The sequence below is a fragment of the Pseudopipra pipra genome, chromosome 1 (genome assembly GCF_036250125.1).
Source record: "Pseudopipra pipra isolate bDixPip1 chromosome 1, bDixPip1.hap1, whole genome shotgun sequence".
Classification (NCBI taxonomy): domain Eukaryota; kingdom Metazoa; phylum Chordata; class Aves; order Passeriformes; family Pipridae; genus Pseudopipra; species Pseudopipra pipra.
In genome coordinates this window covers 119,371,296-119,385,151 of record NC_087549.1, presented here as the reverse complement: position 1 = coordinate 119,385,151, position 13,856 = coordinate 119,371,296, and the positions used below count along the sequence as shown (strand labels likewise).

Genomic DNA, 13,856 nt, shown 5'->3' with positions numbered 1-13,856 from the left:
CTTTTTTTTTGAAAGCTATGACAAGCTTGTGAAAAAGGGTGAGAACAGCAGTAAAATCTGCTTCCCTGTCTGGCCATTTTACATACCATAATTTCAACATTTGTCCTTGGAGGTGTTAAAAGGAATTCCCCCCTAGCAGTACTCCAACAGTTAAGGTAAAGAAGAAAAGTAAAGCCCTTCTAATGCACAGCGATAAGAAGGAGACAAAGATCACAGAATGGCTGTCCTCTGTTTATTTATAATCAAACACCTATTTTAATTTCTACACATAGCCCTAAGTGGCAATATTTCGGAACCATCATTTATTCCTACAGTAACATCCCCTGATATTACAAGCAGTTATGTTGTTGCCATGTGGTACATTATGTGGTTAATTTATGGAAGGAGATAAACATTAAATGAAAGCATCTTTGAATATATGAACGAAATAAAATTGCCATTCTATCCCTCATAATGTAAGTTAGCAAATATCTGTTGACACCTATAGAAATAAAATGCTCTCGGTAAAGAAACATAGAATCATTATAGGGCCAAAAGGAGAAATTCTTAATTAAACATTATTTTTAAAAAATGCATCATATAAAAATATACTTTGTATAATTGGATTTGATATAAAAAATTATAAATTACTGGGGATTCAAAACAGAATAGACAAGGTGGCCATTTTGATAATTTCTCAACTACAACACGGCATCTCTGTCATGAAGTAACCATACCTGATTTTCATCAGATCCCCCTTGTAAGGGAAAGAAGTTGAGAAGAGAGCCAAAAAATCCTAAACTGTCTCATTGTAAACCACAAAAAGAACATTCGGTAATTGTTTGACATTGTGACAATTTTGTGGCAAATAGTCATTGGATATGCATTTTTATAAGCCTGAATTAATATTGTGTTGTTAAAATTCACCTGCAAATATAATGCATCAACACAAGAAAAAGAGTATTGCTTGAGTAATACAGTCTGAAAAAAAAGGTTTACAATGTCAATCTAAAAAACCCATGAGGTTTTTATCAAATTTAAAAGGCAGGCCTGAATCCTTGACTGACTTATTAATAATTCTTAAAAATGTTGATGTTGTCTAACACTTAATTCCATAGGGCTCCTCAAATTTTATATATCAGTATGTTTTAATCAACAATTTAGACCACTATTAAATGTATGATGGTTACGTCTCTAGTTAGAATGGTAGAAGAAAATAGAGCACATTGCAGAGTTACCTGAATTAGTCAGTTAAAAAGCCGAATGACAAGAAGTGAATTTTAATATCATCAAATTCAAGGAACACATATGGAAATAAACATTTCCTGATTTTACCCGCAGTATAAACGCCTCTGTTTGGAAAGCAGTGATTCACCAAATTCTAAAAGTCATAACGTATTATCACCTCAACTTATCACAGTGCCAAAGAGCACTAACATGATGATGCAATAAAAATGTTTAAAAAGAGGAATGCCACATAGGAGCAGAAAGATGACCTTCCCTGTGCTAAATAATCACTGTGCTGAGCCAGTGCTGGTATAGCACATCCTGATATGATTAACCCACTTCAAAAGGTGTACGAAAACCCTGAAGAATTCAAAGGAAGACCATAAAAATGACCAAGCCTAAAAAGGAACCCACACAAAATGAAACCTGAAGTGTTCTACTTAGCAAAGGCAGTGTTGAGAGATAAGTAATCACTGCATATAAGTAAATTAAATGAAGATTTTCAACTTTGCTAATGCAAATGCTACAAGATCCAAAAGCTGAGTGATGAAGTCAGAAAAATTCAGCCCTACAGGAAGAAGTAATATCCTTGAAGCTAAGTGTTCTGACAGTTTACAGGAGCAGTGATATAACTCATCTGCTCTGCAGTTTCTGAAACAAAGCAATTTTTATGGGTAAGAGATAGAGAGAGAGGAGGAGAATCAGATCAGGTACAGTAGCAGCCCCTGCTAACTTTTCCCTTAACCCAGAAATGACCAGATATGCTCTGAGTTTTATTTTGCTGCCCTTCTCTGCAGCTCTGAGCAATGGATGAACACGGAGATAATCCTCAGAGGGTGTTCTGTGATGCTATAGAGAATCCATTTTCTTGCACAACCTGCTGGCATGTGCTGCTCAGATGGACAGATTTCAGGTCAGAAGGGATTCTGCACGTCAGCAAGAATCTTGGCAGGTTTTTTTTCATGCCTTCACATAGATCATCTGCTGGCTGATTTGGGGATACCTAACCTCACCAGTTTGTTACAAGTACAGAAGCTGTGAAGGCTGGTGACATCTCTGTCTCTTGTGTTCGGTTTATGGTGCATAACTGTTAATCTCTATAGGATTTAAACACATTAGTGTAACACAAATTTGCAAATAGCCCATGATGTTGACAAGACATGCAGGAATACTGTGAAAAAGTATAGGGAGTAGGACTTAGAAGAAACTAGGCTGGAAGGCTCTGGGAGTGCTGCAGGGGTGTCACAATAAACCCAGCACATCCCGCAGCCAAAGCTGTATAAGGGATGGCTCTCCCTGTCCTGTGAGGGTAAAAAATTGTTCCACAATGCTCCTGGGAGATTACTGGCCCTAAACGTTTTTGTTTCCAATATATTTGAGAAAAAAAGAATTTAACACCTGGATATGATGACAAATCTTTTGCTTTCAGTTCATTAATCCAGTGCCGAAAGGCAGACTGCTTCAAGTATCTTTCTCTCGGTTTATTCTGATCTTTAGAGCAGCTGTAGCTGGTGAAATGCTTATGCTAGTACTAGAACTGATACCCTTGCTGAACACTCCTCGTCTTCTTTCCTAAAGGAAAGAAACTTCAGCTTTTCTTCTTGACACAGCAATCTTTTCCCCATCATTTCAGTAGCTAATAATTTATCTCTTTGCTTGCATCTAATCTTATCATTGCTCATGTACCCTTACAGAAGGGTATACATCAGACTAAAGCTCTTGGGGTTAGAGGTTGACTTTGCTTTTCAAGGCTGTGATTCACAACTTTCAAATAACACAATATTTTTAGCTTTTCCTAGGCTTATAATAGTGTCTAGTAAAACACCCACATAAAAGAAAATACAAATATAATACGGCTTTCACATCTGAACATTCTGACCTGGCAAACTTACATATCATATGCTTAGTTCTACCCACAAAAATATTGAACCTTAATTTATTTTGCTTAGATGTTGCAGGCCAAAAATAAATCCTAAAATTATTATAGTTGTGCCCTGATTTCTTAACAATGGTACTTTTTCACGTAACTAAATATACTAACTTTTGGAGTTTAGTTCAACACAGTTTAAAAATGCCACTTTCATAAAAGCCTATTTAAACATATTTACACTTGAACTGAGTGAAACATTTTGTTTACTTTCCCTGACTTGTCTTGGAAATATGTAAGTAGAATTTTAGAGTGGCGTATTTGCTGATTCTGTTCCCAGTGTATTGATGTTTATCTTACAATATTTCTCCTGGTCTGAGCAAAATATTCCAAACTAGCCAGCCTACAGCAACACACCAAAGGTGATTGTAGATTGTGAAGCGGTTACATTTAATGAAAGTATATGGATTTTATACAACTATCACTGCACACACCAAGTATCATTGTGGGAATGCTGAATTGCAAATGGACTTCAAATCTGTAAGCTCAGATGCTGTGAGCTCCAACAAGTCTCTTACAATACAAGAAATCAAAGGGCATCTGTACTAAAATGCCTCTACCTCTTTTAGCATCATCAGTGGCTATAACACTCCCAAGATTAAAAGCAGAATAAAGGTACAGTGGCTGGCTGCATCTGATGAAACAACTCAGTACATCAATTCAATCTTCATGATGGCTCATAAAATAATATGCACTTTACTACATAAATATTATTTTAGTTCTAATACAAACATAAAAAGAGCCTTTGCAAAGATTTACAGGTTAATACAGGGTACTGCACTTACCAAGATGTGTGTTCATCATTTTTGCACAATATTTGCACATGGCTTCCAAATCGTTCAGCTGTCCTTGCAGGAATGAAATCTGGGCCTCCAATTCTTCCTCCTACAATTAAGAGATTATTAGCATATAACACTCCCAACTTTCTATAATGCACAGTAAAAGTAGTAAGTTAACCCCTGACATACTTAGACATGTTTTAACTTTTTCTATTCCTCTGTTCTTGGAAATTTTGTCATTTCATGGAAATAGGGTTTTTAATATTTCAGTGTTTATTAACACTACTTTTTTTCCTTCTAAAGAGTTAAATAGAATAGTCTACCTTGACCTCAAAAAGGTTAATGATTCAGAATTCTTTTACAGACCAGCAACCTGTTTTTGCTTGTGCAAACACAGTACCACAGTAATGGCTGAAAAAACTCACCAAATGAGAAAAATTCTAGTTTTTGCCAGAGTAATTTCCACAGCAATTCCTTTGAACCCTTTTTTTTACTTCAAGGCATATATTTCAGGAAACCTAGTATCACATCTCAAGGATGCAGTACTGACATATATTTTGGCACACTTATTTTCATAACATGTCATCTCTATCTGTATAAAACTTATGCACAGCCAGCTGCACTTTTAAACATCATCTTACATAATATTTAGGTGAAAATTATTTTTAACTCACATACTATAAGGCAGTTACTCTAAATTATTAAGTTACGTTTAAAAAATAAGCATCAAAGATTTTAAGGCCCAGGAGAAGCATTAATATCTAGCCACATGCCCTGTCTAAGCAATGGGAACTACCTCAGCTAAGGATTCATCTTTGAACGCCTTTGTTTGCTGGTTTAAAAATCCATCCAGTCTTGACTTTGAATTCCATACTGCAGAAAGTTCACACCTTAGGAAAAATTCCTTCAAAGCTTAGTCACAAACAGTGTTAATCAGGTTTTTGTTTAAGTATGCAATTGAATTCAAGATACTCAGATAAAGCCAAAGTAACTTTTTAGCCTCTTGTTTTTCTTAGGAGCTTTGCAGTTCCATCATACCCTTTTTTGATGGAGATCGCTAAGCATTAGAATGTGATTTACTTTTCAAATGAAAAAAACCCAAAACTTATCAGCAAGAACTAAGAGAATGAATCATTCTTGATTTAAAGGTACAAGTGATCTTAACCTCCATCAGAAAACAAGTCAGAGCCAGGCAAACTTCCCACTAACATATCCTATATCGAAAGAGATTAATGAATAAAAAGCATTGTAACTACAGCATTTTGTAATATCTGTGGCAATATCACTTTTTCCCTACAGACTTTTTCCTCACACCTACAATCTACAGATATTAAACATTTTTCTTCACTATTTATTTATATTATATGCTCTCACCTTTTTCTTCTCAACCTCATACTTCGACCACTTACACTTCAAAGGGATTGATTTTATTTGTCAATTTACAGTTGCTGAAAGAGTGACCTCATTCAAAGCCTGCAGTTCTGTCACAGCCTATATGAGCATATTTGGATTGACATTTCTATTCAAGCGATGTTCCTCCAGAAGACCTTTTTCTAGTATATACAGCTAGTGACTGCAAGAAATAATCTACCATAAACTTTCAATTGCCATTGGCACTGCAAGTGCAGCTGTAAGATAGGGAAACGTGACAATATTTGAGCATTCTACCATAAAATAACATAATCAAATTCTAAAATCATTAGTAAGTACCTGAACCCCAGTTTATCTCCTACAAGTGAATAAGAAAATTTAACTGCTAGTAATAAATATTTCCATGTTTCCCAGACTGCGTTTTTTCTTATTCATGAATGAGACTGCAGTAAATTGATCTTAAAATGGTTTTGGACAGCTCAATCCACCCAAGCAGATTCTGAAACTGACCTTCTTGATTGTACAGCAGTACCTCTTCTTTTGGCAAGTGAGACCGGTGCTGAGTAAAAGACTACATCCACCATTCTTCCCACTCGCTAGGATCCAACCTGGGGAGCAGAAGTGTTCAGCAGACCTAACATTCACAGAGGAGAGTATTGTGGCCGGGGACTCACAGACAGTACAAGAGGTCTCCTGCCAAGTGGGAAATCTTGCACAAGGCTGAGTGAGTGACTGTACCTAGGGTTCCTGACTTATCTGGAATCCTTGGGAAGGGCACAAAGAAGTGCTGGCAGTGGGACGTTCAAATAAGCAAGACAGTGAATTTGGCACTTGACGAATCAGAGACTGGGCTTTTTGTACAAGACAACACCCAAACGGTGATGACTTACTACAAGGCATAACCCTTGCCTCTGCTGTCATCAGCAGTGCTGTGGCAACCTCTGTGCAGAGGACCCTGAGGGTGACCTCCCTGAAGTGAGATTTGTTCTGCTGCAGTTGCTGCAGCAGCAGGTGAAGAGTTGCAAGAGGCAGGTGTTTTTTATTGCATCAGGGGTTGTTAACAGGTGATTAACAAGATCTTTCAAGGTGTAAAACCTCATGCAACAGACAGAGACAGTGCAACTGAGGCAAGACATAGTGGGAAGAAGACACACACTTCTGAGAAGGAGGAAACTGGACGCCTGTGATTTCTGACAGCAGGAAGGCTGACCAGTGGTGCAGAGAGGAAGAACAAGCTCCCTCAGATGAAGAATTGAGGTTGGACATTGTATCAGAGCACTACCAAGAGAAAGCGATGAGTGACAGTCAGTGGCTGGTGACTCTTTTCCAGCCTGACTCATCAACAAGGGAGGTTTCTTGCTTGCATGGAGGCGCAGTTTGTGGTGTTGTGAAAGACTGTTTGGGGTCACCTAATGGTGAAGGGGATAGGAAACCTGGTGTTGTTTCTCTTTAATCCTGTGGCAAAAGGGAGAAGCCTGGATAGCAGCAGATGTATCAGGGAGACTACATATCTGGTGGCATTAGATGGGTTTCAACTATTTTGCTTGTGGCACCTAGTTTGATGAGGACAGACATCTTAAAGAACAGGTCTATCTGGCAAAGAGAGGGAAGAATCTCTTTGTGAACAGATTTGCTAATCTAGCAGGAAGGACTTTGTCCCTGAACAGGGACCTAATCCAGAAATATATGAGGAAGCAGCACATATAGACAAGGTATGCAGAAGGTCTACTTGGCTGAGTAAGGAGATTTTTAATGAACTAAAATGGGAAAAGCACATATGGAGATGGAAATGGTGGAAATGGAGAGCACATGTGTGGTAACAATGACAGGAAACAAAGGACAGGCACACAATCATTGTTTGGGCACATGAACAAAACTAGGAAGGACAAAACCCAGCTGGAGCTAAAATTAATGGGGGATATTAAAGGGTAATGAGAAGGAATTTTACAAGTGTGCAGAGCAGCAAAAGGAGATTCAAAGAAAATGCAGGTCTGTTGCTTACTAGGGGAGACAAGACAACAACATGATACAGAAAAGGCTGCAGCACTCAGTACAATTTTTGCCTCTCACTTTTTAGGCCAACTCTGCTCCCAGACCTCTGCATCTACATTTTGGGAGGGAGAGGAATAGCTGAGGGGGGGAGGAGGGGAGGGGCATAAGTTGGTGAATACTTGAAGAAACAGTATGCAATCAAGGGCAATGGGACCACATGGGATACTCCTATAGGTGCTGAAAAACCTGACCATGTGATTGCAACACCACTGGCTATCATCTATGAAAAACCACTGATATTACAGAACATCCTTGATGACTGCAGAAAGGTTAATTTTACCTACATATTAAAGAAGAGTGAGGAGGAGTATCTAAGGAACTATATAATGGTTGGCCTCATCTTAGTCCTCGGAAAAATCGTGGAGCATGTCCTCTTGGAACCAATTTTCAAAATGTAAAGGACAAGACAATAATCAACAAAAGTCAGCAAGGATTTACCAAGAGCAAATCATGCTTGACCAATCTGGTTGCGTGCTATGATGAAATGACTGGGCATGCAGGTGAAGGGAGAGAAGTGAATGCCATGTATTTTTACTTTAGTTAGGCTTCTGACACTTGTTTCCAAAAGCATCATCGTTTATAATATGATGAAGTATGGGCTGAATGAAAGGATTGTATATGGGCTGAAAATTGTTCAGAACCCCAAGCTTAAAGAACAGAGTCAATATCTTGATGTCCAGTTGGTGTTTGGAAATGAGCAGAGTAACAGTGGACTGCTCTTCACCAACAGCCCATATAAGGAGACAGAATGTACACTCAGTAGATTTTCAGATGATGCAAAATTGGGAGGTTTGGTTGCTGTGCTGACTGGTAGAACCTCAATTCACAAACACCAGGAGATGCTTGAAGCCTAGGCAAGAGAAACCTTTTTGAGGTTCCCGTTTCAGAAATTTCAGTAAGTGCAAAATTCTGCACCTGAGGAGAAAAAAAACCCAACACACCAGTGCAGACGGGGAAGGAACTTACTATCTCTCAGTTCTGCTGAAAAGGATATGGAGGCTACAGTGGCTGTTGAGCTGTTTACAAACTAATAAAGTTCTCTTATCATGAATAATGTAAACAGTTGCACCCAGCTACATTACAAGGAATGTGGTCAGCAGATCCAGGAAAGTCATTACACCCCTCTGCTTCATGCTCTTGAGCCCTCGCCTTTAATACTGCTTTTGGCCTGCAGTTCAAGAAGCACACTGAGAAACAGAAGAGGTTTCAGTGGAGGGCTACTATGAAGGCTACAGGTATAGAGGACAAGCTGAGGGTGCTGGGCTTTTTTATTTTGGTGAAAAAGAGCCCAAAGAGGATCTCCTGAGAGCCTGTAACTACATGGAGTGACAAAGATGAGGTAATCAAGCTCTTCCCAGATGATACAGAAGGAACTGTGGCCCAAAACTGCCCCTTGGAAGGTTCAAATTGGTCACTAGGAAAATTTTCTTCATTAGAAGAGCAGTGTAGCACTGGAAGAGGTTTTTTATAGAAGTGGTAGTTTCTATTTAAAGTCACTGAACTGTTCTGATGCTAGTGATTGTCCTGCTCCAAGTAGCAGCTTGAGCAGAAGACTCTTCTAATCAACATTTCTAAGACTAGTCTTTTCATAGTACTTTTCTAAAATAGTTCTGTAAAGGTAAGCAGCAAAATCAGAAAGGCCCTCAGAAAGAAGGACTTTTTTCAGTATTCTAAAGTCAAATTCTTAGCAGCATTAGATGAAAAAACTCATTTAGAGCCGTCACTGTGCAGACAATCTCAATCCTTGTCTAGATAATATATATTGTACTCTCCTCTAAGTGCAAACTTCTGTGTTTCACTCTGCTAAGACAATGAGTAGTCTGGATATCACTTTTATTTTGTGTACAAATAGCAGTGGTGATTTGATCTCTCTCATGCATGAGCAGACATCTAAAAATTCATCAAACAGCCCAAACATAAGTCAAGAGAAAACCAGCACGGTCTATGTTCTGTTGAGAAACCGACCTTTCAGCTGATCTGACACAAACAGCACCAGAAACATGCAAACTATGATTCCAACTCATTCAGGCACAGCTCTCAGAAATTAACCAGCTGACCACAAAATACACTAACTAACCAAAATAAAAAATCAATGTCAGCTTACTGAACAACATATTCTATGAAGCATATAAGCGCAATATTTTCTAATATTTGGAGTTGCATTATGAAGAAGAAAAACAAATCAAGCAGCAAATCAAACAAATTACTGCATCGCACATGGGAGACCAAGATGTGCAAACTGACATATACAATCTCACAGAAAACCAATATTTTCTGAAAATTCAGTCCCAGGGTTTTCAAAATACTTTTCCACACCTTCAACCTTGCAGATGATGTAGATAACCTTACTGATAACCAATAACATTTTGAATTGAACATGAGAATGAAAAGGAAGCAGTTTATTTTTGATGCCACACTGATTTACATTTCACAAAAAACATAAAGCAGACTAGAATTGATGTCTTCAGTCAAAGCAAGACTCTGAGTGCCTCCGTATACATATCTCCCAACTATTTTCCTGGTTTTCGCAAGACTGAATATGTAAAAAACTTGACTTACATTTATGTTTCTCATATTTGTCTTTTTTCTTATCCCCATTCAGAACTTTGCTTACAATGTTATATTTCCTTTTTTCTTTTGCCATGAAAACTAATTCCTTCATGATTAATTATTTGCCATTTCTTTGCTATTTCTTCTCCCTAGTCTATATGGTTCTGTACTCTTCATTTGTCCAAAGCCTGTTCTTCCCTTTTTATTACCTCTCCTTTCATCTATCTTCTCACCTTTACAAAGACAGCTATGGAAATAAATTTTTTATATCCTTCCTTCTCTCCTGAGCTCATAATGAGATCAGCAATGCCTCTACCATGCCCTGTTTTTCATCAAATTCTACTGTTTCAGAAAAACAGCTGCGAATAACTGAAAGTGGTCAGCACATTCAAGAACAGATTACAGAAAGTTTTATACTTTTGACATTGTAATTCTATCCTTTTACAGCTCATTGCTTTACAAGCTGCAATAAGGTTTGTGGATATGGGTAAGGGCACTTGAACTTGGCAACCTACACAAGTGAAGATCTGAAGAAATATAGTTTTAGAAGAAACCACTTTCGGATGTTGGTAGCATTTTACATGTCAAAGAAGATTCAGATGCATGGCATAAACTGCCTTTTTTATGCAATTTTAATGCAAAATTTTATGCAAATTTCCCTTGATAAAAAAACAGTGGTTACTGTTTCCACTTTGTGAGAATTTATTTAATTTTCTACTCTAAGAATTGAATATAAGATTTAACCTTATAATCTTAAATCTCTGACAGCTGAATGTTGGTTGACACCCCCATAATTTTTTTATGTTCTATGACAGCCACAGAATAATCTTCAGCATATGCTGACATTTAAACCAGAAACCACTGTTTCTCAGCAATGAATTATATACAGCGGAACTTAACCCAAAATTTTAATTTATTTTATTTACTAATTTATCTATTATTTAACTGTATCACTCATGATCCTCATCAGGATCAAGGACTTGCTCTGCTGAGCGCTGTACAAACAAAAAGAAAAATCCTGCTTCTCTAAAGGACTTCACAGTGTAAGCCAAGAGACAACAGATGGCTGGAGACACACATATGGGGAGGACATGGAAACAATATGGCTATATTAGTCAGTCTTCTAGACATGGCTTCAGCATGAAGCCAAACTGTTGTCGATGAAAAGATGGAATTTTTAAGAGAGTTTTCATAAGGCATTTGCTTTGCAGATGTTTAGAGAAAGTTTCTTCTATGTGGAAGGGGCTACAAAACGATTAGACGAAAGTTCATTAATCACATCACTGTCAGGGGTGGAATGTATATTGTCATTTTTCCACTGAGAATTTTGGTACTTGTAAAATTTTTGCACAAAATGGAATTATTTCAAATATTAATGTACTACTCAGGGAGGACATAAAGAAGTTCAGATACTGCCTTCAGATACTAATTCCTCCAGAAGAAGAGGTTATGTATTGATTTCCTGTGCTGAACTATTACCTGCCAATATTTCTATGTCCCTGTGCTAACTGAAGTATCCCCATGCTTAATATATTTCCAGGTATACTTTACTCATGTTTTGTGTTCTTCACATCTTTACAACTGCCTGTTTTTTATTATTTTGAATATTCTCTCATAAACTTTAAACATTTTAAGCGCAGTACTTTCAGATAAATCCTATAAAAACATATATTTTGTTCCTTTAGACTGCATACACAGGTAAACGTGAGCCATGTTTTTATTTTATACCATTTTAACTCCTGTTCATTGTTTTTTCTCCACCATTTTAACTCAGACTACTTTACCATGATGGTAGGAGGTAGCTTAAGTAGGAACGTTTTTCCTCCCTTTTTTCTTTTCTATTCTTTAAAATTTCTCTTAATTTCACTGTGTAGTGCTAGTAGGTATAGTTGCTCAGATCTCATACTCACTGATAGTTACATAATTATTTCAGTACTTTTCTAGATTAGAACCCTTAAAGCATAAACAGATTCTCTGTCACATTAACAGTAAATTGTGATGTAGTTACCCACCTTAAAGAAGGATAAGGGGAGTACAAAACCTACAGAAGCATACTTTTTGGTTTTAAATCTCTTTTCTCCTCTGTTGTATCATTACTTTGACCTCTTGCCTTCCAATTTTGCTCTCTGGTAGTACTGTATACCTCAAATTACATCAGAGGACATCAGGGTAGGCACAAATGAATTATGCAAAGAGTAATCACAGAAGTCTACATTCCAAATGTAGTGCCATCAAAGTTAAAACATTTCAGGTACGATGCATCCTCTTCTGCTCAAAGAGGTAAATTCAGAAGAATAATTACCTGTTTTAAAACCTGAAACAGAACTGCCACTGAAGAATCATTAGTGAATGTACGTCTGTGACAGCCCCCTGAAAGTGGTGGGGGAAATGGGACTGAGAAAAAAATAAGAAAAAATTAAAAGTGAAAGAAAGGTCAACAAAATATCCACTGTGACTCCTAGGAGCCAAACTAAATCAGGTTATGTATCAACAGCACAAAAAAAAAAGTATTTGGTTCAGAGGGCTGTGATTGAAAAAAAGTATCAAAGACAAGAAAGGAATTTTATAATACAGATAAAAATGTTCAGCTAGGATGAGACCAAGACAAATTTGGCAATAAATTAAAATGCTAGAAGGCATTCACCTGCAAAGGCACATATTTTTGGGCATTAGTAGAATCCTTACTTCCTCTGTGTGCTTTCAGTAACAACACAGTGAGGAATGGCATCTTACAATGCTTGTCCAAGCTATGCACATATAAACAGAACCAACAGATTATTAGTAAAGGATTAAATGAATAAGAATGTCAGCCTTTCTGTACTTAACATCCTGCTCAAGACAGAAAACAAGCCTCAACAAAACTGAAAAGGGTTGCAACTCAGATTCAGAATAACCAATGACCTAGGAACTTTCTTCCAACATCCAAATTTCTACCATTCTAGAGTTAGCATTTGTTGAGGAGACCCACACTTTCTAAATGCAAGAAAAATTATGGTTTTCATACTCTTTAGATTTGAAAATGGATGAAATACATATACATGTGTATTTGATAGCATTATGTATCTGCAGCTTTTCTGAAATGTAAGAAACAGGAATTTGTAATCAACTATTTATCCTCTTCTTCCAAACTAGAATAACTCTGTTTCTCTTTCTTGCCCCCTAGTTTTAAGAGTTTATATGTTTATTTATTATTTATAAATAAGCAATATTTATTTATAATCCATATTTATTTATAAACTCTACTAAGATTAGTGAATTTGAGGCAAAATATCTCTTTTATTGTATTGATGTATGATTATCCATTTATTTGATTTATTGACTCTAAAAACAAAGCTAAAAATATATAGAAATTTGGAAGAAAATGAAAGATGGTGCCTCAGAAGATCTTACCCCATGACAGATACATTTCATTTCAATTAAAATCCTGAAAATAGCTGAAGCTCTGGCTAACAGCTTCTAAACACCAGGTCCTGCTGTTGAATTTCCATCTTAAACAGTTCAAAGTCAATTTGCCAGTGTCACGCTGTTGGAATCAGCTTAGTTTGCCACATTCCACCTTGCCTGGAGATATTAGTGGCAAAGGACCATGGGCTTGGAAGTTTTCCAAAGCAGCTCCCGCTGTCAAACCTATTATTGGAACAGCTTCCAGGTGCACCAGCCTCACTGTTGCAGAGCTAGAAACCAGCAACTGTACTAATGGAGCAGGAGCAGGACTTGTTTTCATGTGATCTGGGTGCATTTTTCTCTTAAAAATACTCCACTTCTATGCCCACACAATTTTTCCTTACCAGGAAGATGGAGAAGGATAAATATGACTAATGGAGAAAGCTCCTGTCTGGAGACAAAGAAAGGAGGGATGGAAAGAAACCTCTTCCGCAAGCAGACACATGATCTGGGAGACTTACCTACCTGCTGGCTGCACAATCCACTGCTGGCACTACACTGTGGGACTGCCACAGTAAAAACCATAA

The 13,856-nt window shown here is 37.3% G+C and overlaps 1 protein-coding gene across 4 annotated transcripts in view; it reads right to left on the bottom strand.

Annotated features, from left to right (window-relative positions):
* TBC1D5 (TBC1 domain family member 5) overlaps positions 1-13,856 on the bottom strand; it is a 319,471-nt gene that overhangs the window by 21,036 nt on the left and 284,579 nt on the right. For all 4 annotated transcript variants that reach the window (XM_064673504.1, XM_064673496.1, XM_064673525.1 and 1 more), the window contains one exon: positions 3,919-4,018. In XM_064673504.1, coding sequence (XP_064529574.1) covers positions 3,919-4,018 — 100 coding nt within the window. The remainder of the gene's footprint in view (positions 1-3,918; positions 4,019-13,856) is intronic.